This window comes from Panthera leo, chromosome F3, assembly GCF_018350215.1.
Source record: "Panthera leo isolate Ple1 chromosome F3, P.leo_Ple1_pat1.1, whole genome shotgun sequence".
NCBI classification, from domain to species: Eukaryota; Metazoa; Chordata; class Mammalia; order Carnivora; family Felidae; genus Panthera; species Panthera leo.
The window spans coordinates 69,139,075-69,161,210 of NC_056696.1; the positions used below are offsets into that span (position 1 = coordinate 69,139,075).

General features: G+C 48.7%; 1 protein-coding gene and 1 pseudogene across 1 annotated transcript in view; one reads left to right on the top strand and one right to left on the bottom strand.

Moving 5' to 3' along the window:
• INTS3 (integrator complex subunit 3) overlaps window positions 1–3,915 on the bottom strand; it is a 38,848-nt gene extending 34,933 nt beyond the window's left edge. Inside the window, exon 1 of the mRNA XM_042924620.1 lies at window positions 3,178–3,915. Coding sequence (XP_042780554.1) covers window positions 3,178–3,321 — 144 coding nt within the window. The 5' untranslated portion in view covers window positions 3,322–3,915. The remainder of the gene's footprint in view (window positions 1–3,177) is intronic.
• A 2,405-nt stretch (window positions 3,916–6,320) lies between these two features.
• Window positions 6,321–6,547, top strand: LOC122212420 (annotated as a pseudogene).
• The last annotated feature ends 15,589 nt before the right edge of the window (window positions 6,548–22,136 follow it).

Below are 22,136 nucleotides of genomic sequence, written 5' to 3' on the forward strand. Positions count from 1 at the left end.
GCACCTCAGACTGCTGAGTAAGTAGTTACCATCTCTAGGAGCATCTGAAATGATTTTTCTAGTACTAAGACGACCTGACCATGTTCTCCACGACAGCAGCAATAGATGGAGTGGGGGCGGAGTGGGGGGAGGCCTTCCAAGCTGCCAGTACACCTGAAGCTTGAGACTGGAGTCAGAGAGATCCCTCTAACCTCCCAGTTTCCCTTCCCTCAGAAAGGTGAACATATAGTCTGGTCAAAACGTATATATTAAATACTGCTCTCTTACGGGAAGTCTGTGGCCCTGAAAGACGAGATTCCACTGCCTTTAGGAAAAGAAGATATGGTCCAACCTACCAAATCCCCGAGGGCCCACATTAGGAAAGTTACTGAGTAAGCTGCGTTCCAAGTATTCTACAGCCGAGAGTCACTTGTGAGTGACATGAGGGTCTTAGGAGAAAACACGAGAGATGACTCAAAGCCAGTTCCCTGGAGAGTTTTCACAGACAGGGTCATGAACTGTTCCTCGGAGCCCACCTGGCGGGGATGCACCTCCACCTACCCCTAACCCTAAGGCCTGTCTGTGGCTAGGAGGGGGTGCTGGCTTGTGACCTATAGCCCTGCTCCCAGCCTGACCTCAAAGCAGACAAGGTCCTTCCTGGTGAGGGATGCCCAGGAACCTCATGTTCTACACGCCTCCCATTTTTGGCACTATCTTTATCTCATTCCCCAAACTGAAATGGGATGGGCAAGAATTTCCCCTTCAAAGAGAGGGACAGAGCCGAAGAGAAGAAAGGAGCCAACAGTGTCCCCGGGGAGGAGTCGCGGCTCTTGCCTGGGATGCGCTTTGGCAGTGTCTCATACTCCAGGACACTGGAGGCCGTTCCTCATCACATCCAGCTGTAAGGACCCCAGCCTCTTCCCTGCCTTCACCAGGTTTTTGCGGGGATCTGTCATTTTTGTTTTCCACCTATGGGTGCGCTATCTCCACCTTTAGAGGATAAGCTCTTCCAGGCAGATTTGGGCCTCCCTCATCCTGTCTTATTCCTATCTGACTCGGCACACGGGAGGCATGCATAGGTAGGAAACTACCTCTGTGTTCCTGGGCGACAGGTGGGCCTGTGATGGAAAACAACCACACCCAACAGAGACCTGTCAATCAACACCAGGTCTTGATAACTTCTGTGTGCAGAAGAGACCCATGGGGAGACCCAGAGGAAAAAGCCAGGAAGTCTTGTCCTCAGAGACACTCTTGTCCAGTGAGAACCACACACGTGGGTTAAAAACAGTGGCAAGGCTTGCTGGAAAATTCAAATGCAAAGGGCAAAGGCCAAGAAGGAAAGGGGGGAGCCAAGGCGTGCTGGGAAACATCTACAGCACAAAGGATAGGAGGAAAAGAAGAAAGACCCTCCCTCCCCCTTCTCTCTGGAAACAGCTGAAAGTTCACTCTGTCCAAAACAGCACAAATAAATGAATAAATACTTCCTCTCTTTTATGGTCCCCTCCTGCCACATCACTGAGTCTAGCAGCAAACACACCACTGTTCAGAACAGGATGCCATACTACCCTGTAGTACAAACTAGCAGAGGCAGGATGAGCCCTCTCGCAATCAGGGTGGGGAATAAACAGATTTTCATCCAGCCCTTGAGGTCTTTTCCCCTCCACCCAAACTGGTGGAGGGATCAAAGGCAGTCAACTATTTTCCTTCTACAATTCTAGAGCCGCAGTGCCACAACAGACATCTCAAAAAATACTTTGACAATGACAGTGGCTCCTTCTAAAGAAGTGGATAATTCAAAGCGCCAGACAATCCTGAAGTCATTTTGGTTTTGAGGATACATTATTTTTAGAAGCATTGTTCACGTTCCTAATTATATCTACCTTAGCTCAGAAGAGCAACAGCAGAAAAGCTGGATTTATCTAAAAGCACTCAGAATTATGGGGGAGAAGCATGATGGGAAACCAGCCTGCGTGCGGACACTGGCTAGGTGGGTAACCCCCAGAGTTCTACCCAGCCACCTTCTGTGTGTATGTTCTCCCATTTTGTACCTAAACCAACATGTTTTTCAAATCGAAACTATGAATTCCACGTAACTGCCTGCCCACCCTCTAGTGTCTGATAAAGGGCAGTGAGGCAATGACAAACTTAGAAGCAGGGAAATGGCCAGGGAAGAGCCAGACCCTGCTCATGCACTCATCCTATCCCAGGACAACCACTGGGTTCAACGTATTAGGTCTTACAAACAAAACAGTTCGGCAATCATGTCTCAGTTCTGGGTCTCACACTCCTAAGCAGGTCTCTACCCAAGTAGCAGTGCAAAGGGATACACGATTAACCCTGGGTTGTCAGGACAAGGCAAGAGGAACAAGGGAGATGGGGGGAGTAGCTGGTAGTCTAGAATCCCCATTCAGGTCCACAGCATCACCTCAGCGTACCCCCTTTCTCAGCACCCTTGTGTGGTTCCTATCTAGTCCTGTTCTGTATGTATGTATGGATGGATGTTTTTTAAGATTTTATTTTTAAGTCCTCTCTACACCCAATGTGGGGCTCCAACTCACAACCCTGAGATCGAGAGTCTCATCCTCCACTGTCTGAGCCAGCCAGGTGCCCCAATCTGGTTCTGAAGGACAGTCCCCTAAGTCCCATTCACCCCCTCACTGCCCTGCTGCAGTTGACGGTATCCAACTAAACGTTACTCACTAGTCCCCAGGTCTTCGCTCATTCTAAATGCCCAGTTAACATCACCGTCAACCGACTGTGTCTACCGGAAGCATTACCTAACAGGCTCCAAAGCCTGCTGCAAACTCCTATCAGCCCCCCAAACACCTACACACACACACACACACACACTTCTCAACCCAATATATGACCTAAATCCAAAGCAGGGTAAACATTAAGACTAGCTGTGGTCTTGCGTGGAAAGGAATGTCAAAAATAAACTCGGTAGATCAGGACGGTGTTTCCCTCCCTCATCAACACCCCCCCCCCCCATTTTCATCCTAGTGACTGCTGTTGCTATGACTACCTGTTCAGGAAGTTGGCCCACGCTCCTTCCTTCAGGAGCAGGAAGTCTGGAGCAGTGTTTGTGCTGCCTCAGAAAAGCCCTGAAGGCCTCCTCCCCGACCCCCCGACCCGCATCCGCTCCAGAACCCCTCCTCAACCCAATTTCTTAACTCCCTTCCCCACCCCCACACCTACCTCCTCTAACTCATCCTTGGCATCCAAACTGGTTGAAAGTAGCAGCCTCCCCCCTCCTGGGGCTCCTGCTCCCGCTCCTCCTCCACCTCCCGCTGCTCCCGAAGCAGCAGCTGCTGCTGCCCCCTTTCCCTTCGGTATCTCCATGGCTGCTGCCAGGAGACGGGAGGAGGCCAGGGGGTGGACGGGTGGGAAGTCCTAGAGACGAGGAACTCTGGGTTGCCAGGACCTGGGGGCAAGAGGGGGGAGTGGGGCAGGGGAGGGAAGGGTCCCTGTCCCGTCCACCCCGCCCTCCTCTGCCAAAGGCCGCTCCCGTGGAGGAGGCGAAGGCGGACGGCCCTCTAGATCCTGTCTCTGCGGTGGCAGTGCTGGGGAAAGGCCGCCAGCTCCTGAGTATGCCGGGGTAGGGGTCTGCACCTACGGAAAGGGAGGGGAGGCTTCCGCCCCTGAAGTGGAAGGGGAGCCCTTTCTGACTTCCGACCCTAAGAGAAACAGGGCAAACCCTCAGTTCCTGCCTCAGGAGGTGGGGGAAAGCGGACTCCTGCCCCTGAAGTAGGGGTAGGAAACCTTCCTGGCTGGTGCCCCAAGGGTTGGGGAGCGAGGCTTCTTGGGATCCGGCCCCCAGGGGTGAGGGTGAGGCAGTGCGCGCTATAGGTGGACACGGAGGACCAGCTTCACCCCACACCACACAGAGGCGGCCATGGTGGAAGGGCGGGGGGCGGGGAGGCTGAGGGCGGCGGCGGCGGCGGCGGCGGCGGGGAGGGATCGCGGAGGCCGGAAGTGAGGGGCAGCGGTCCAGGCCTCGGCCAATCGCGGCTTCCGCGGTGGCGCAGGGTCTCACAGGAGCTGGTCGACGACGGCCGGTCCGGCTGCCAATGGCAACGAGACCGGCATGATGGACAACCAGAGCGGCCAATCGCATTCCACGTTTCGCTCGTGGAGGGGGCGGGGGGCGGACGAGACGACTTCCCGGAGGTGGGTGGGCGAGCGAGGCGAGGCGAGCAGGAACGGAAGCTGCGCCTGCGCGCGCTGGCGGGCGTGCCCTGACGCGCTTGCGCGGAGCCAGCCTCCTTCTGGAGCGTAGGTGGGTGCGGGGGCCTGGCCGCCGTTCCGGCGGAGTCTGCGAAACCCGAGGTCTGGGCGCGAGGAGGCGGAGCGGGGCGCTCACCCCGTAAGCAGTGTCAGAGCAAACGTTGTCAGCGGGCGCGGGGCCAGCTCCCACGGCTGAGTTGGCATCGCACAAGCCGCAGGCGTCTGCGCTCACGAGTGCCGTCGTCCCCCAGAGACTGCAGGAAAAGCGCGGGTTCGGCATTGGTCGTCCAGCACTGGCTCCGCAAACGTGGCTGACGGACGGGATCGGCTTCGTGTCCGTCCTGAAGTCGTGCGTGGTCTGGATCCCCGGGGGCGCACCTGTGCTTCCTGGTTCCGTCCTGCGTCCCAGCAGCCTTTCCCGTTTCCCCAAGAGCGCTTTAGGGGTGCCTTCCCGATCCACACGGGAAAACCCATACTCTGCTGGTCATGCTCTCTGTGCAGTGTACACAGGGTTATCTTTGAGAGGAGATTACTTTTTAAAAAGTCTTTATTTTGAGAGCATCGTTCTGGGGCTCGGCATCATGACCCTGAGGTGATGACCTGTGATGAGATCAAGAGTCTAAGGCTTAACTGAGTGAGCCACCCAGGTGCCCCAACTTTTTAAACTGAAAAGCATTGGGCACAAGGTACCGATGTGGGAGATAGGCAGAAGGAAATGGCAGAATTAAATTTCCTCATAGCCTGAGGCTCAGTGACCACTACTTGAGGCAGGCAAAGTAAAGTTTCTCCAGGAACTCCCTACGGTCTTAATTTTAATGCTTTGCTAGAGGGAAAACAACCTTAGCTTGACAATAGCTAGGCCTCCAGTGTCCTGGGAGTCTTTAGCGTGTGGAAGTCTCTTTGGAAACTTCCCATTTGACTTCACCTCCCCCAAGTCAGCAGTATATAAGCAGTCACTCCTTACAACCCCAGTGCAGCTCTTCCTGCCCACGTGTCCTGTTCCTGTGTGCTTTAATAAAATTACCTTTTCGCACCAAAGATGTCTTTAATTCTTTCTTGGCATTTGACTCCGTACCCCACCATCACCCCAAAACTTCATCAGTTATCACTGCAGGGGATCCTATTTATTTCCATACTTGTTAGGGCTTAACATTTTAACTCTAAATACACTTGGCATTGAAATGATGTGGGTCATCCCTTCAGTTGGCTCTCGTGGATTCCTTTACTGTATTCATTAACTGTAAGACCTGGGGCAAGTTATTTTGACTTTCTGTAAATTATCCTACCTGTAAAATATAGAAGAAGCAGACTGGCTTATCTCTGAATACTCTTCCAGCTCAGGAAATCTAGTTCTATTTGCCTATGCTTTGGATTCCTTCTAGGTGCAAAGCACTGCATTAGCCACTGAAGAAGTCATTATAATAATGTTACTATGGGCCACTGTGTTACGGAACCAGGCTGGAACTCTGGTGGAAAAACCAGGCAGCACTCGGAGATCTTGGTGGATTGGAGATTTAGTTAACACCGGTGGGCTCAGAGGAGACCGTTTCTCGAAAGATCTGAGCCCTGAATGAAGGGGGAAGGGTAATTTACAGTTGTCACCTTCCACATCTGTGGTGGGTTTTCGCACTCAGCAAACAGGGCAAGAAGAACCGGGAAGAGGGGTCTCTAAGCCAGAGACCAGAGCCTGTTTTAGTTGGCCATCTTATGGTGTAAAACTTTATTCATTTTCCCAACAACTGAAAACGTGGAGATTTATTAGGCGAAGAAAGAAAAGTTAGTTTTAAAACACTACGTTCATGGGGTGCCTGGGTGGCTCGGTTAAGTGACCGACTTTGGTTCAGGACATGATCTCACCAAGTAAATGTAGTGCTTCTTTGAAAGCACCTTACCAAATAAATAAATAAATAAATAAACATAAAAGCACCTTACATAGGGATGCCTGGCTGGCTTGGTCAGAAGAGTGTGAGACTCTTGATCTCTGGGTTTTGAGTTCCAGCCATATATGTTGGGTGTAGAGATTACTTAAAATCAGAATCTTTAAAAAATAAAAAAAATTAAAATACCTTCCTTAAAAAGTATTTTGGAATCTTTGAGCTCACCGAGTAGTCACCATGAGCAAAGCTCACCCTCTGGAGTTGAAAACATTTATAGGCCATAAATTATTGAAATTAGTTGGTGGCAGCATGTCCAAGGAATATTGTAGGGGTTTGATCTCTTTGTGAATCTTGTGAGAGATGAATGTGTGGACATGCCAACTAGGGGGCAACAGAACAATACTGGAATGGTGGTAATTTGAGGACATATTATCATCGTGTTAGAAGCCTTGGAACAAGTATAAACAGTGGGTGTTCACCAGAAGAAATGAACTGCTTCCACAAGTCCCCTCTCTCCATAGAACCTGTTTCACTACAATATAAAAATCAGTCATGTGCATTTTCATATTGAACTTTTTTGTTAAATAAACTTTTGTGATAGTCAAAAATACATATTTTGGGGCGCCTGGCTGGCTCAGTTGGTGGAATATACAATTCTTGATCTCAGGGTCCTAAACTCAAGCCCACGTTGGATGGAGAGATGACTTAAAATCTAGGGCGCCTGGGTGGCTCAGTTGGTTGAGTGTCTGACTCTTCATCTTGGCTCAGGTCATGGTTGATGAGGGACCATAGGCAAGCTGAGGGCCAAGCACAGCTAGCACACCTACCCCCTCCCCTCCCCACTCCCCCACGGTGGGATATGTGTGATGTTCCTCAGGCACTCCCAGCTGCCCCAGAACAAAGGAAAGGAAAGGGAACAAGTGGCTAACTGATAGAGATCACAGTCACACAGACGTGTCTCCATCAGTTTACAAATGTCTTAGTAAATTACAGGAAAAAGGCAATCCCATCAATGGCCTAAAGTCCAGGAACTCCCTACTGTCTTCATGTTAATGCTTTCCTAGAGGGAAAAACAACCTTAGTTTGACAATAGCAAGGCCTCCAGTATTCTGTGAGCCTTTAGCACATGAACATCCCTTTGGAAACCTCCCTTTTGACTTTATCCCTGCCTCTCCCCCAACTCCATAAAATGGTCACCCCACACACTTAGAGTGCCGTTCTTTCTGCCCACGGGTCCTGTTCCCGTGCTTTAATAAAATCACTTTTTTGCATCAGAGACGTCTTCAACAATTCTTTCTTGGCCGTCAGATCCAAACCCTACAAACCATTCCACATCACCCCCAAACCTTATCAATGATCTTTACGGCTCCTGAGTTCAGTTTGTGAGTTCGAGCCCCACAACAGGCTCTGTGCTGCTGGAGTTTTAAAGTTTTTTTTTTTTTTAACTTAAACAAAAAGTCACATGCTCTACTGACCGAGCCAGCCAGGGCCCCTTTGCTTTTTTTTTTTTTTTTTTTTTTTTAGTGTTTTATTTTATATTTGAGAGAGAGCAGGGGAGGAGCCGAGAGCAGGAGACAGAATCCCAAGCAGGCTCCAGGCTCTGAGCTGTCAGCACAGAGCCCAACATGGTGCTCAAACCCCAGAAACGTGAGATCATGACCTGAGCCTAGGCCGGTGGCTTAATTGACTGAGCCACCCAGGTGTCCCTGCTTTTTGCTTTTAAAAATTAATATATTAATTTTTATTAATATAATAAAAAAAAACCCTGACTGGGTAGCTCAGTTGGTTAAGCGTCCGACTTCGTCTCAGGTCATGATCTCATGGTTTGTGAGTTTGAGCCTCTCATCAGGCTCTGTGCTGACAGCTCAGAGACTGGAGCCTGCTTCAGATTCTGTCTCCCTCTCTCTCTCTGCCCCTTCCCCACTCGCACTCTATCTCTCTCTCAAAAATAAACATTAAAAAAAGTTTTTTAAAAAATTAATATATTCTGGACACTTTTTCCAAATAAAAACATGGAGATCGACTTCATTCTATTTAATGGCATCATAAAGATCTTCTCATCTGTAAAGAACTCTTAGTTCTTCCCTGATCTTGTCCCCACCTAGTTGATTTCCAGAACAAAGGACTTTCCACCTGTCAAAATCCACTCTGCCTAGAAGGCAATTGATGCTACAAATACTCTATTTTTTTTTTTGGTTTTTGTTTTTTGGTGGGGGGGGGGAGCGGGTTGAGGGGGGCTAAACTTACCATTAATAAGAATCAAATAATTAAGCCTTAGATCCATAAAAACAATAAAAGACTCATAAGGCTGCAGAAAGTTCCTCCTTCGGTGAAGAAACAACCCCCTGTCCCGTGATCCTGAGCATGTTTGGGGTTGTGTCAATGGAGGAATTTCCCTACCTCAGGCAGGATGAAGACTTAAAGAAAGGACTAGAGTGAGGGTGCCTGGCTGGCTAAGTCAGAGGAGCATGAGACTCTTGATCTGTGGGTTGTGAGTTTGAGCCCTATGTTGGGTGTAGGGATTACTTAAAAAAAGGGAGGAGGGACTAGGGTGAAGACAGGAAGGCATGCTTGTGAAATCACAGAAATCATAAAACTGAGACTACTGACTAATGGATTAGATTAACAACAGGTTGCATTGAAAAAGTTCTTGCTGAGATAAAGGGATAAACTAAATATGATGAGGTTTTGGAACGGTGGTGGGGTTCCGAGCCCACGGCCAAGAAAGATTTCATTAACGCGGCGGGGGTGGGCGGTGCGGTAGGCAGGAAGAGCAGCTCTGGGGGTATAAAGAATGGCTGGTTATATACCATGGACTTGGAGGAGGTAAAGTCAAAAGGGAGGTTTCCAAAGGGATGTTCGTGTGCTAAAGGCTCACAGAATACTAGAGGCCTTGCTATTGTCAAACTAAGGTTGCTTTTCCCCCTAGCAAAGCATTAACATGAAGACAGCAGGGGGTTCCTGGAGAAACACTCTGCTTGCCTCAAGTATCTGTCAATGCACTGCAGGTTATAAGGAAATTCAATTTCACCTGCCATTTCCTTCTGCCTTTGTTCTCCCCATCACTATGGAGGGAGGGTGATGTTGGGGCTCCTGGAAACTGAGTCTGTAGGTTTCTGGAGATTAGGTTATTGATAAGATTACCATTTTCTTGTAATTTACTAAGATATTTGTAAACTGGTGGAGACTATCAGTTTAACCATTTGTTTTCTGTTCTTTCCTTTGTCCTCAGGCAGCCAGGAGAGCCTGAGGAATGTCACACATGTCCCACAGAGGGTGTTGAGGGGGAGGGGTGGTAATGCTAGCTTGTGCTTGGCCCTCAGCTTGCCTTATGGTCCCTCACCATATATAACAATAAGATATTTAATAATGATAAATGTGCTTATTTTTATGTCTAGGCATTATCTAGAAAGTATTTAAAGCAAACAGGGATGGGGTGCCTGGCTGGCTCAGCCCTTAGAATATGCAACTCTTGATCTTGGGTCCTTGAGTTTGAACCCCACATTGGGGAAAGAGTTTACTTAAAAAAAAAAAAAGCTGGGGTGCCAGGGGGGGCTCAGTTGGTTGAGTGTTGGACTCTTGATTTCCATTCAGGTCATGATCCCAGGGCTTAGAATTCAGCCCTGTGTTGACTCTGTGCTGAGCATGGAGCCTGCTTAAGATTCTCTCTCTTGGGGCGCCTGGGTGGCTCAGTCGGTTAAGCGTCCGACTTCGGCTCAGGTCACGATCTCACTGTCTGTGGGTTCGAGCCCCGCGTCGGGCTCTGTGCTGACTGCTCAGAACCTGGAACCTATTTCAGATTCTGTGTCTCCCTCTCTCTCTGACCCTCCCCCGTTCATGCTCTGTCTCTCTCTCAAAAATAAATAAATGTTAAAAAAAAAAAAAAAAAGATTCTCTCTCTCTCCCCCTCTGCTCCTCTTCCTCACTGTTTCTCTAAAATAATAATAATAATAATAATAATAATAATAATAAGCAAACAGGGATAAATATGAATTCCTGAAATTAAATTTTTAAAAACTTTACATTTTATTTACTTATTTTGAGAGAGAGAGAGTGAGGGAGGGACAGAGAAGAAGAGAGAGAATCCCAAGCAGGCTCCGCACTGTCAGTGCAGAGCCCAATTCAGTTCTCGATCTCACAAACCATGAGACCATGACCCAAGCCAAAACCAAGAGTCGGACGCTTAACCAACTGAGCCACCCAGGCACCCCCTGAAATTAATTTTTAAAAATTTGTGAAGTTGATGGGCAATGATTTCTTTTTTTTTAAACATTTATTCATTTTTGAGAGACAGAGACAGACCATGAGTAGGGCAGGGGCAGAGAGAGAGGGAGACACAGAATCCAAAGCAGGCTCTAGGCTCTGTGCTGTCAGCAGAGCCCTACGCGGGGCTCGAAGTCACGAACCAGGAGATCATGACCTGAGCCAAAATCGGACGCTTAACCGACTGAGCCACCCAGGTGCCCCTATGGGCAATGATTTCTTAAATAGACACAAAATCATAATGGAATGATAGAATTGACTTCATTAAAATTAAGAAGTATCCATTAAAAGACCATTGAGAGTAAAAAACAAGCCACGGACTAGGAGAAAATATTCGTAATGCGTATATCTGACAAAGGACAATGCATATGTCAGAAAATAAATGTGTATCTAGGTTAGATATAGATACGTAAAAGAACTCATTTGAAAAAATGGACAAAGGACTTGAAGTGGCATTTCACAGAAGATGACATCCACATAGTTAATAAATATGAAAAGGTTGCCAACATTATCAATTATTAGGGTAATTAAAACTACAATGAGATAGTGGAAATTCTAGAGCAATTAGAAAAGAAAGTGAAATAAAAGGCATCCAAATTCGAAAAGAAGTAACATTAACTTTATTCATAGGTGACATGATCCTATATACAGAAAACCCCAAAGAATCTATAAGAAAACTCCTAGAGCTAGTAAGCTAATTCAACAAAGTTGTAGGGTACAAGATCAACACAAAACCCTGCTATGTTTCTGTACACCAGCAATGAACAATATGAAAAGGAGACTAGGAAGGCAATTCTGGAATTTCTGGGTTGGTGCACATGTGGAGATTTGGGAGAGTGGCCGGTCTGAAAAGCTGCATGCCCTTTCCCCATGCCTAGCCCTATGTAACTCTTCCATCTGACTGTTCCTAAGTTACACCCTTTTAGAATCAACCAGTGCTCTCAGTTTGTGGGTTCGAGTCCTGTGTCAGGCTCTGTGCTGACAGCTCAGAGCCTAGAGCCTGCTTCGGATTCTGTGTCTCCCTCTCTCTCTACTCTTCCCCCACTCATGCTCTGTTTCTCTCTCTTTCAAAAATGAATAAACATTAAAAAAAAAAGTAGCTGTGGAATTAGAATGAGAAAAAAAGACGATTCCATTTATAATATCATCTAAAAGAATAAAACATCTAGGAATAAATGTAAATGAGGTGAAAGACCTATACACTGAAAACTACAACTTACTGCTGAATGAAATTAAAGAGGACCTGAACAAAGGAAAGACATCCATGTTCATGGACAGGAAGACTTACTATAGTTAAGATTCCAGTAAAATGAAAAGTGAGCAGTCCACAGATTTAATGCAGTCCCAGTCGAAATTCCAACACCCTTGGGCACCTGGCTGGCTCAGTGGGAAGAGCCTGGGAGCCTTGATCCCAGGGTGATGAGTTCTAGCCCCATGTTGGGGGTAGATGTTACTAAAAATAAACAAATAGTCCCAGGCTTCCCCCCAGCAGACAACAGCACCTCTGTCTCACTTTTTCTTATTTTCCCCCTTCCTTTGTTTCCTTCCCCGCCCCCCCCCCCCACTACTTCCCCTTGGAGGTGATTCCCTGGGAAGGGGCAGTGCCTCTCACCCCCACCTCCCAGTCACCCCCGGAAGCCTCATATCAGGGGCCTCATGGAACTAATTTGCTGACTCACCCATCCAGCATACCCCTGCATCCAGCTGGATTGCCGGGCACACACCCTCCCAGCCTGGATCCCCCTCTGCTCCCTCTTCAGTCAGTCCAGTCCCCTTCCAGCACACACCCCCACCATGTGCTGAAGACAGTGGGGTGCTAAAGGCCCTGGACTACCCCAGGTCACCACTGTGAGGCCAACAGCTGGGCAGCGGGGGTGGGGAGCGGAGGGAGGAAGAGGGAGGAGGGGAAGGCAGAGGAGGTAACCCCATCAGACTGGGAGGTAGGCAGATCCAAAGGATATCGGGAAGTTTGCAGGGCCTTTAGAAAGCCAGAAATTGTCAAAAGAAAGAAAGAAAGAAAACCGGAAATTGTCACTCCTGCTGGAAAAGGCAACATCTAGGGAAGTCCGGGTGTAGAAAGTGAGTGTGCCAAAGAAAATGCCTGCAATTCAGAAAGATTCTTTTCTTTATTTTTTAAAGTTTTTTAAATTTATTTTGAGAGAGAGAGAGAGAGCAGGGGAGGGCAGAGAGAGAGGGAGAGAGAAAATCCCAAGCAGGCTCCAAGCCACCAGTGCAGAGCCTGACGCAGAGCTGGAACCCACAAACCGGTGAGATCATGACCTGAGTGGAAATCGAGAGTCAGAAGCTCACCCGACTGAGCCCCCAGGTGCCCGGACGCTTGGCCGTCCTTAACACCAAGTCCTTCACTATATGACCCGCGACCAGCTTCCACAATTGTGCTTGCTCTGGCCATGGTTACTTTGCAAATGGGAAAGCTTTTTCCTGACTGACTTCCTCTTACAGCTGAACTGCTTCGGGAAGCACAGATGGGTGGCTCCCAGCTGACCCACTGATTTAAGTCTAGCATGCCCTGGAGCACACCCTGGTGACCTGGGTCAAAGGAGTGTTTGGGGTACATCCCCCTCTGTCCCAGGCTCGGGTTTAGGTTTCCCCAAGGACAACAGCAAACCGGAAGTGCCAGCCAGAGGACCAGCAGCCTCTACCATCAGCTCCCAGCTGTCAGGGGCACAAGCATACCTCTGCTAAACGTACAGTAGAGGAAATGGAAGGGGGTGACTTTTTTTTTTTGAGAGTGCAGGAGAGCAGGGCACCTGGGTGGCTCAGTCAGTTGAGTGTCCAGCTTCGGCTCAGTTCATGATCTCACAGTTGAGTTCAAGCCCCACATCGGGCTTGCTGTTGTCAGCCCAGAGCCCACTTTGGCTCCTCTGTCCGCCCTGCCCTTCCCCCACTTGCATGCGAGCTCTCTCTCTTTCTCAAAAATAAATAAACATTTAAAAAAAAGATGAAGTCAGGGGCGCCTGGGTGGCTCAGTTGGTTAAGCGACCGACTTCAGCTCAGGTCATGATCTCAGTTGGTGAGTTCGAGTCCCACGTCGGGCTCTGTGCTGACAGCTCAGAGCCTGGAGCCTGCTTCGGATTCTGTGTTTCCCACTCTCTCTACCCCTCCCCTGCTCACGCCCTGTGTCTCTCTATCTCTCAATAATAAATAAACGTTAAAAAAATTTTTTAAAAAAGACGAAGTCAGACGCTCAACTGACCGAGCCACCCAGGCGCCCCAATAAATTAACATTTCAAAAAAAATTTTTTTAAAAAGGAAGACTTTCAGGAAACTTAAATGCACATACTAAGTGAAAGAAGCCATCTGAAAAGGCTACATAGTGTGTGATTCCAACTTTATGACACTCTGGAAAAGGCAAACATGGAGAGAATATCAGTGATCGCTAGGGGCTGGGAAACAGGGTGGAGGTAGGAACAGGCAGAACACAGGATTTTTAGAGCAGTAACGACTGTATGATGTCATAATGATAGAGACATGTCGTTTTATGTTTGTCCAAGCCCACGGAAGGTACAACGGCAAGAGGGAACCACCATGTGAACGACGGACCCTGTGTGGTTGCGGTGTGTCACTTCAGGTTTGTCAGCTGTAATGAATGTACCGCTCCGGGGAGGCCGTTCCTAATGGGGGAGGCCGTGCAAGTGTGGGGGCAGAGGGCGTGTGGGAATCTCTGCGCCTTCCCCTTCCTCTCAATTTTGCTGGGAACCTTCAATTGCTCTAAAAAAAAAAGTTGTCTTTTTTTTAAAGTTTATTTATTTATTCTGGGAGAGAGAGAAAGAGAGAGAGCATGAGTAGGAGAGGGGCAGAGAGAGACGGAGAGAGAGAATCGTAAGCAGGCCCGATGCTGACAGCACAGAGCTGGACGTGGGGCTTGATCTCACAATCGTGAGATCATGATCTGAGCTCAAATCAAGAGTTGGACCCTCAACTGACTGAACCACCCAGGCGCCCTATTCTTTAAACAATGTTTTAAGACTTTTTTTTTTTAAATGTTTATTTATTTTTGAGACCGAGAGAGACAGAGCACGAATGGGGGAGGGGCAGAGAGAAAGGGAGACACAGAATTGGAAGCAGGCTCCAGGCTCTGAGCCGTCAGCACAGAGCCCACGCGGGGCTCGAACCCACGGACCGCGAGATCATGACCTGAGCCGAAGTCGGACGCTTAACCGACGGAGCCACCCAGGCACCCCATGACTTTTTTTTTTTTTTTTAGGGGCACCTGGGTGGTCCAGTCAGTTAAGCATCCGACTCTTGATTTTGACTCAGATCACAATCCTAGAGTTGAGAGATTGAGGCCCAGGTTGGGTTGAGCTTGGAGCTTCCTTGGAATTCTCTCTCTCCCTCTCCTTCTGTCCGCCCCCTGAAAGTGAACATGTGCTGTCTCTCTTGCTCTCAAAATAAATAAATAAACTTCAAATAAATAAATTTTAAAAGGACAAATGAAACTGAACTGTGACACTTTTCATCTGTCAAGTTGGCAAAAATCCCGAAGTTTGAAGAGACTTGTCAAAGTTCTAGGGAATTAGTGACACTCATGCATTCCTGGTGGGTGTGCACGATGGTCGGCCTCATGTGGGGGCAAGTGGGCGACACACAGAAACGACAAACACGTGTACCCTTTGACTCAGCAACCCCACTTGCAGGAGTCTATCATTAGGTATACCACACAGGACGTGACATAGATCTGAAATTACACATCAGGTAGGAGATTAAACACCACAGCATTGTATGTAATAGCAAAAGGTTGAAAACACGTAAGTGTCCATCAAGTCAGTTAACAGATTATGATATACCCATACAATTAATACTGTACGGTTACAAAAAGAATACAGAGGCTCTTTCCAAACTAATCTATTAGGAAGTGAGCTAAAAGGTGCTACCTTTTGTGTAAGAAAGGGGAAGATGTAGGGGTGCCTGAATGCCCAGTCAGTAGAGCATACGACTCTTGATCTCAGGGCTGTGGGTTTGAGCCACATATTGGGTATAGAGATTACTTAAAAATAAAATCTTATTTTTTTTAAAGTAGGCTCTGCGTGGAGCCCTATGTGGGGTTGAACTCATGACCCTCAGATCAAGATCTGAGCCGAGATCAAGAGTCTCATGCTTAAGTGACAGCCACCTAGGTGCCCCTACTTTATTTTTATTATTATTTTCGCTACCCTAGAGAAAGAGACATTTACTCTGCTCTGTAAGCACCTAAACTGGTTTATTTTAGGGGAGGAGGCAGAGAGGGAGAGAGGAAGAGAGAGAATCCCAAACAGGCTCTGCACTATGAGTGCAGAGCCCAATGTGGGGCTTCATCTCAGTAACCACGAGATCATGACCTGAGCTGAAATCAGGAGTCAGGCGCTTAGCTGACTGAGCCACCCAGATGCCTCTAACTTAAAAAGTTTTTAAGTCATCTCTACACCCGATGTGGGACTCAAACTTAAAACTCTGAGATCAAGAGTCACATGCTTTACCGACCGAGCCAGCCAGGCGCCCCAAGACCGCCCTTTTTCCACTCTGACCCCTCTGCAAACTTCCCTTTCTGTCGTCTAGTACTGGAGTGGCCACAGGAATTTTGGTGATCTAGCTAGGGTGAGGTTTAGTTGCAAGTACATTTCATTTGAGGTCAGTGGGATATATTTATGCAGCTCATGGCTGCTTTCCTATGCAGTGACTGGTAACCATCCCCGTGCAGGAATAGCTTACAGGAATACTCTCATATCGGCTATGCAGACACACCCAGCATTATGACAGGCACTGGGTCAGAGACTGTGGGAACATATCTGAAATTCTGAGCCCTAGAAGCATGTAGTTGGTAGAGGAGAAATGAGGTTTGAAACATACAGAGCCTGAAACTAGTCTATGGAAAATCCTTCCAATCATCAGGTTTGTGGTGTTGCAAACGGAGGGCTTGACTTTCAGTGATGCCTCGTCAACACAGAAGTCCTCTCCCGTCAGGATATACTCAGTTATGTGACACATGGAATCATGGAAGTCTTTTTGATGAAAATTGTGCAAAATATAATTTGCCAATCAGAATTCCTAGTGTAGGGCATAGACCTGTGGCAGTGCTACGAAGAGCACGTTTGTGTTTGAACTTCCATGCATCCCACTTATTGGTAACAAAAAGAATAAATTTCCCTTGTTTGCTACAGGAAAGACAATTATTTTTCTATTCCTTCCAAAGAAAACATTACAAAATCATTGTCATATGAAAAAGTAATCAAAGAATATGCAGTAAGTAGAAAGTAATACAGACAGTTAATTCATAAAGATATTGTTACTCTTCTAGGCTTTGATATATTTGGGTCTTTGTCAGCTTTTTGACTGACATTTGTAATTTGTTGTCATTTATTTTCACATTCTAATTATTTATTTCATACTTAATTTTGTATCTTTTTAAGTAATCTCTGCCCCCAATGTGGGATAACGCACATCAAACTCATGACCCCCAGATCAAGAATTGCACACTCCTGACTGAGCCAGCCAGATGCCCCCATGTTCTTTTCCTTAAGGCCAGCCCATCAAACTAGAAGCCTCAGGCCCCTCAAGACCTGGGTCCACCCTAGCTGGAAGCCAGCTGAAGAGGGATGTTGAGGAGATAGTAACTCTGTCCAGTGGTGTTTTTATTTCTTATTTTTATTTTTAGAGAGAATGTGAGTAATGGGGGGGCAGAGGGAGTGCACGTGTGTGTGTGTGTGTGTGTGTGTGTGTGTGTGAGAGAGAGAGAGAGAGAGAGAGAGAGAGAGAGAGATTCCAAAGCAGGCTCCACACTCATCTCGAAGCATGACTTGGGACTCGATCCCATGACCCTGGGATCATGACCTGAGCCAAAATCAAGAGTTGGACATTCATAGGCACCTGGATGGCCCAGTTGGTTACACGTCTGACTTTAGCTCAGGTCATAATCTCACAGTTCTTGGGTTTGAGCCCTGCATTGGGCTCTGTGCTGACCGCTTGGAGCCTGGGGCCTGCTTCTGATTCTGTGTCTCCCTCTCTCTCTCTGCCCCTCCCCTGCTCGCACTCTGTCTCTGTCTCTGTCTCTCTCTCCGAAAATAAAGAAACATTAAAAAAAAAAAAAAAAAGTTGGACATTCAACCGACTGAGCCACCCAGGCACCCCTATTCAGTGGTGTTAAGCAGAAATGCTGTGCTCTGTGTGACAGAACCCTCTTCCCCATGTCCTATATGAAACTTTTAGTAAAATGCGTATTTTTCACTTTAAAATTTGACACAAAACAGGGTGAGAGCGATTTGGGCTAACAGCAGCAATGTGTGAAAGACTGCGGGTGGGGTTGGGGAGGGGCTGTGTGTATGGCCACAGCTTCCAGGACAGCCCACGTAGTGGCCGATGCAGGGTGGTGACAGTTGCCTGCTTTCTGCCCTCCTCAGACTGCACCTGAATGATTCTGCTCCAGATGGGGACACAGGTTGTCAGAGGGATGTTGACAAACTAGAGTAAACCCACAGAAGCTCATCCAGAATACTAGAGTCTGGAGTCAGATCGTGGAGAAATCTCTAAAGACAATGAGTGGTTATGCTGCTGAGACTCCAGTGTGGGGGTGGGGGGTGGCGGCCACCCTATTGGTGGAAGAGGTAGGTTGGAGGGGCAGTGCTAGGACCAGCGGAAGAGGCGAGAGGCAGACAGCCTTTTCTATAAATGTAAGAAAGTTTATATTAAATACCTCTATCAAACAACCTAATATGCACATTGGAATGATATTCATCAAAACAATGACTATTTCAGTGGCAGAATGTTAGGTGATTTTTTCAATTTATTTTGAGAGAGAGAGTGCGCACGCACGAGTGACTGAAGGAGGGGCTGAAGAGGGAGAGAATCTGAAGCAGGCTCTACGCCACCAATGCAGAGCCCAAGGCAGGGCTCAAACTCACAAACCTTGAGATCATGATCTGAGCCGAGATCAAGAGACTAACATTTAACCAACTGAGCCTCCCAGGTGCCTCTTAAGTGATTTTAATTTCTTCTCTGTACTTCTTTGTGTAAGTGTGTCCCATTTCTAGTAAATAATACAATCATTAGTCTTTTCTTTACTTAAGTCTCTATTAGATATATGTGGTCTCCAAAGTCCCAGTTCAGCTACTGGAATACTGCCGCCCTTGCTTCTTCTCTGTACTGCCACACAGGTGGATTTTGTTCATCCTGAGCCTCACAATTTATATAAAAACTCAGCTCCAAGCTTAGTAAAACAAAGGATTTCCCAATCCAACAAGATGTATCCTCCTGAGATGGCAGTTGAAGGGGCAAGCCCCTTTATCCATTAAAAAAAAAAAAAAAAAAAAAAGATTCCTTCAAAAGAAATTTTGATAATTGAAATATCCATCTTCTTATATCAGTAAGATTATTCGTACAGTTGTGCAAAAATAGAATGGTCTTAGTTCCAAGTCCTTGAAAGTTTTCTGATAGAACATCAAAGAAAACCCAGATATTTTAAGAAGGATGTTGGCCCAGGATAGGCAGTTGGACTACATGACCTCTACTTTTTCTTCTAACTCTCACATTTGTAGATCTCACTAGTACCTCTCATCGAGGGGTCTAATCATGTCCTGCATCTCACTTCCAAATGTTCTCTGGACATCAAGAACTCCTTACATCCTAGCAGTATGGTTCGCATAATGGAGACTCTTCATAACACTCGCAAACACTTAACTAGTTTCTATCACCAGCCAGTAGGTGTTCTAAGCATGTAATGGGAGGAATTAACTCGTAATCCTCAAAGCAACCCCCATGAGGCAGGTCTTATGATCATTCCCATTTTGAGGGTTTTGCCTGAGGTTCCATGGATTACGAGGGGCAGAGCTGGGATTTGAACCCAGGCCAGCTGTCTCTAGAGGGAGCCTCTTAACTAACATCACATTGCCTCTCACTTGATAGAGGTTTGAAGTTGTTCCAGTTCTGAATCCTGAGATCTTTGTGGTCTTTTGGCTTGGTTCTGGCCTCTGGGACTTTGGCTGACTGAGACAAGAAAGCTGACCTGATCATAGGACATAGCAGCCAAGGAGTGCTGGTATACAGTCCACATTTTAAAGTCAAAGGCAGGTGGGGCACCTGGGTAGTTCAATGGAGTAAGCAGCGGACTTCAGCTCAGGTCATGATCTCTAGGTTCCTGAGTTCCAGCCCCGCGTGGGGCTCTGTGCTGACAGCCTGGAGCCTGGTTCAGATTCTGTGTCTCCTCTCTCTGCCCCTCCCCCACTTGTGCGCGCGTGCGCGCGCGCGCTCTCTCTCTCTCTCTCTCTCAAAAATAAACATTAAAAATTTTTTTTTACAAAAGAAAGCCAAAGGCAGGGGCGCCTGGGTGGCTCAATGGAGTAGTGGCCTACTTCAGCTCAGGTGGTGATCTCAGGGTTCATGAGATCAAACCCTGAGTTGGGCTCTGTGCTGACAGCACAGAGTCTGCTTGGGAGCCTCTGTCCCTCTCTTTCTGCCCCTCCCCCCTCTCATAAATAAATAAATGAACATTAAAAAAACCCCACAAAACCTTAAAAAAAAAGTCAAAGGCAGAGAGTAATAGTGGGATAGTTGGATAGTTGCATCAAATCCAGAAGGGGTGCCACAGTGATTGACAGGTGTACATAACTCTGGAATCTGCTGTGGGAAGGTTTTGTTTTGCTTTGTTTTGTTTTGAGTGAGAGCGAGAGCACGCATGCGCTTGCGTGTGCACGAGTGCTTGCACGAGCAGGGGGCAGGGGAGAGAGAGGGAGAGAGAGAGAGACAGACAGAGACAGAGACAGACACAGAGAGACAGCCTCCACGCTCAGCACAGAGCTTGACCCAGGGCTCGATCTCAAGAACCAGGGATCTTGACCTGAGCGAAAATCAGGAGTCCCACGATCAACCGATTGAACCACCCAGGCGCCCTGGAAAGGTCCTTAAAGGGCAACCAGCCCACCGATAATCGGTGCAATGTGTGTGATAGGGAACTGGATAGTGGGGCTTCTTCCTATCTGGACCATCTCACTAAACCTTGGGTTTGTACTACAAGTCAGGCAGGTTTCTGCCTCCCATCTCCCCTCTTCCTGTAGCCTCATTCTCCTCGCAAGCATCCTGGCTTCTGCCTTGTGCAACACCAAATTCATCAGTATCCCAACCCTTCATCTTGGTGGCAAACACCTCGCCTGGAATCTTAATTTGGTTCCAACTCAAATAAGATTAAACCTCCGTGCAAGGAATTAGGTACTTTTTTTTTTTATCTTTATTTATTGTTATAATCTTACAACTCTTGAAATTTAATTAAGAAATGACTTAAAAATAAAAAAAACTTTCAGGTTGCAAACTGACCTCCGCTGCTAATTAGATTCCACAAATCGTCCTGAAAGGTATAAATCATTAAACATAATTATATTATTACCGGAAGTACTGCTATGACAAATGCATTACCCAAGCTCTCTGACACAGAAGAGAGGGAGTGCAGAGGAGAAGTGTCTTCTGCGGTACTGCTCGGGCTGGGGTTCCCTCCAGCCCCACAGCTGGACCTCGGCCGGGGCCCTCCTACCCCACCCCTTCCCAGGAGTCACGTGGCCGGTGAGCTCATGCCTGTGCGAGCCCTTGTCATCCGCCAGGCGCCGCTGAGCGCCAACGATGACTGTTGTTTTCTCCCTTATCGTACTCCAGGGAAAGCCTGCAGCCCCGCACCCCTCCAGACGGCTCCGCAGGACAGCCCGGGAAACCGCCCCTCCTGTGGGCGGAGGTCCCCGATCCCCGAGGACCCCTCCCCTCAGCAATGGCTTTCCCAGGTCTTCCGGAGGCAGGGCCTTCCCCCAGAAGGAAGTCTCCTCGGTCGCAGGGAAAGTTCTCGAGCTGCAGGAGTCCCCGGCGGCCTGGGCCTGTCCCCGCGTCCCTCCCACCCCACCCTCCCGCTCTCCCGCCGCAGCCCCCTCCCCTCGAGCTCCCGCGCGGTGGAGCCAGGCTGCCCCGGAAGGATCTGACCGGCCACTTCCTGCAATTGTGTCTCTGGACGGAGTCCTCGGGCGTCCAGCGCTCCCAGTCTCCCCCCCGGAGCCCGGGTCTCTCACGTCCCCGCCCCCGTTCGCCGCCCGCGGCCGTCCCTCCGCTCCCCTCCCGGCAGCCAGCAGCTCTGCCGGGCGTGCGTGGTTACCGGGGCAACCGGCCCGGCCGGGCGTGCGTAGTTACCGGGGCAACGGGGCGAGGGGGCGGGGGGGGCGCCTGGGGCTGAGCTCGCGCTCGCGGAGAACCCGATCGGCTGCGCCTCAAGCGGCGGGCCGGGGGCGCAGAACCGCGAGGGGAGTCACCGCACCAGGCGAGGTGGGGGGACGGCGCTGGTTCCTTCCTCACCCCGGACCGCCGCTGCCCTGAACACAGCCCGCCCGCCCTCCAGGTCCCGCGGGGCGTGGACTCCGGGAAGAGGCTCTGGGAGCTCGGAGGAGGGGCCTGTCTGCGCCTGATGGATGGCACTGAAGCAATGTCTGGCACTTTCCTTCCTCGCGGGGGAGGCGAAGCTTCGGCCACCTCTCCCCCGCGTTCGTTCGCATTCCTGCCCGCCTGCTCAGGAAGGGCTTGGGGTGGGCGGCTGGAGCAGGGCCAGCTGAGGCTCGCTTTGCACACTACCATTCACATTTGTCCACACTGGCATGGGAGTGGAGGGGCAGGTGGACAGTCCCCAAATCTCAACTGAGGTAAGAGAGGATGCATCCTTCCTTCCTGGCTCCCAAGCCTCTCCTTGGAGTCCCCGCACTCACTGTGTTTCTACTGTATGCCCAACACTGGGTCATATAGCCGTTCCCAATCTGCTGTGGTCCACAGGACCCTTTC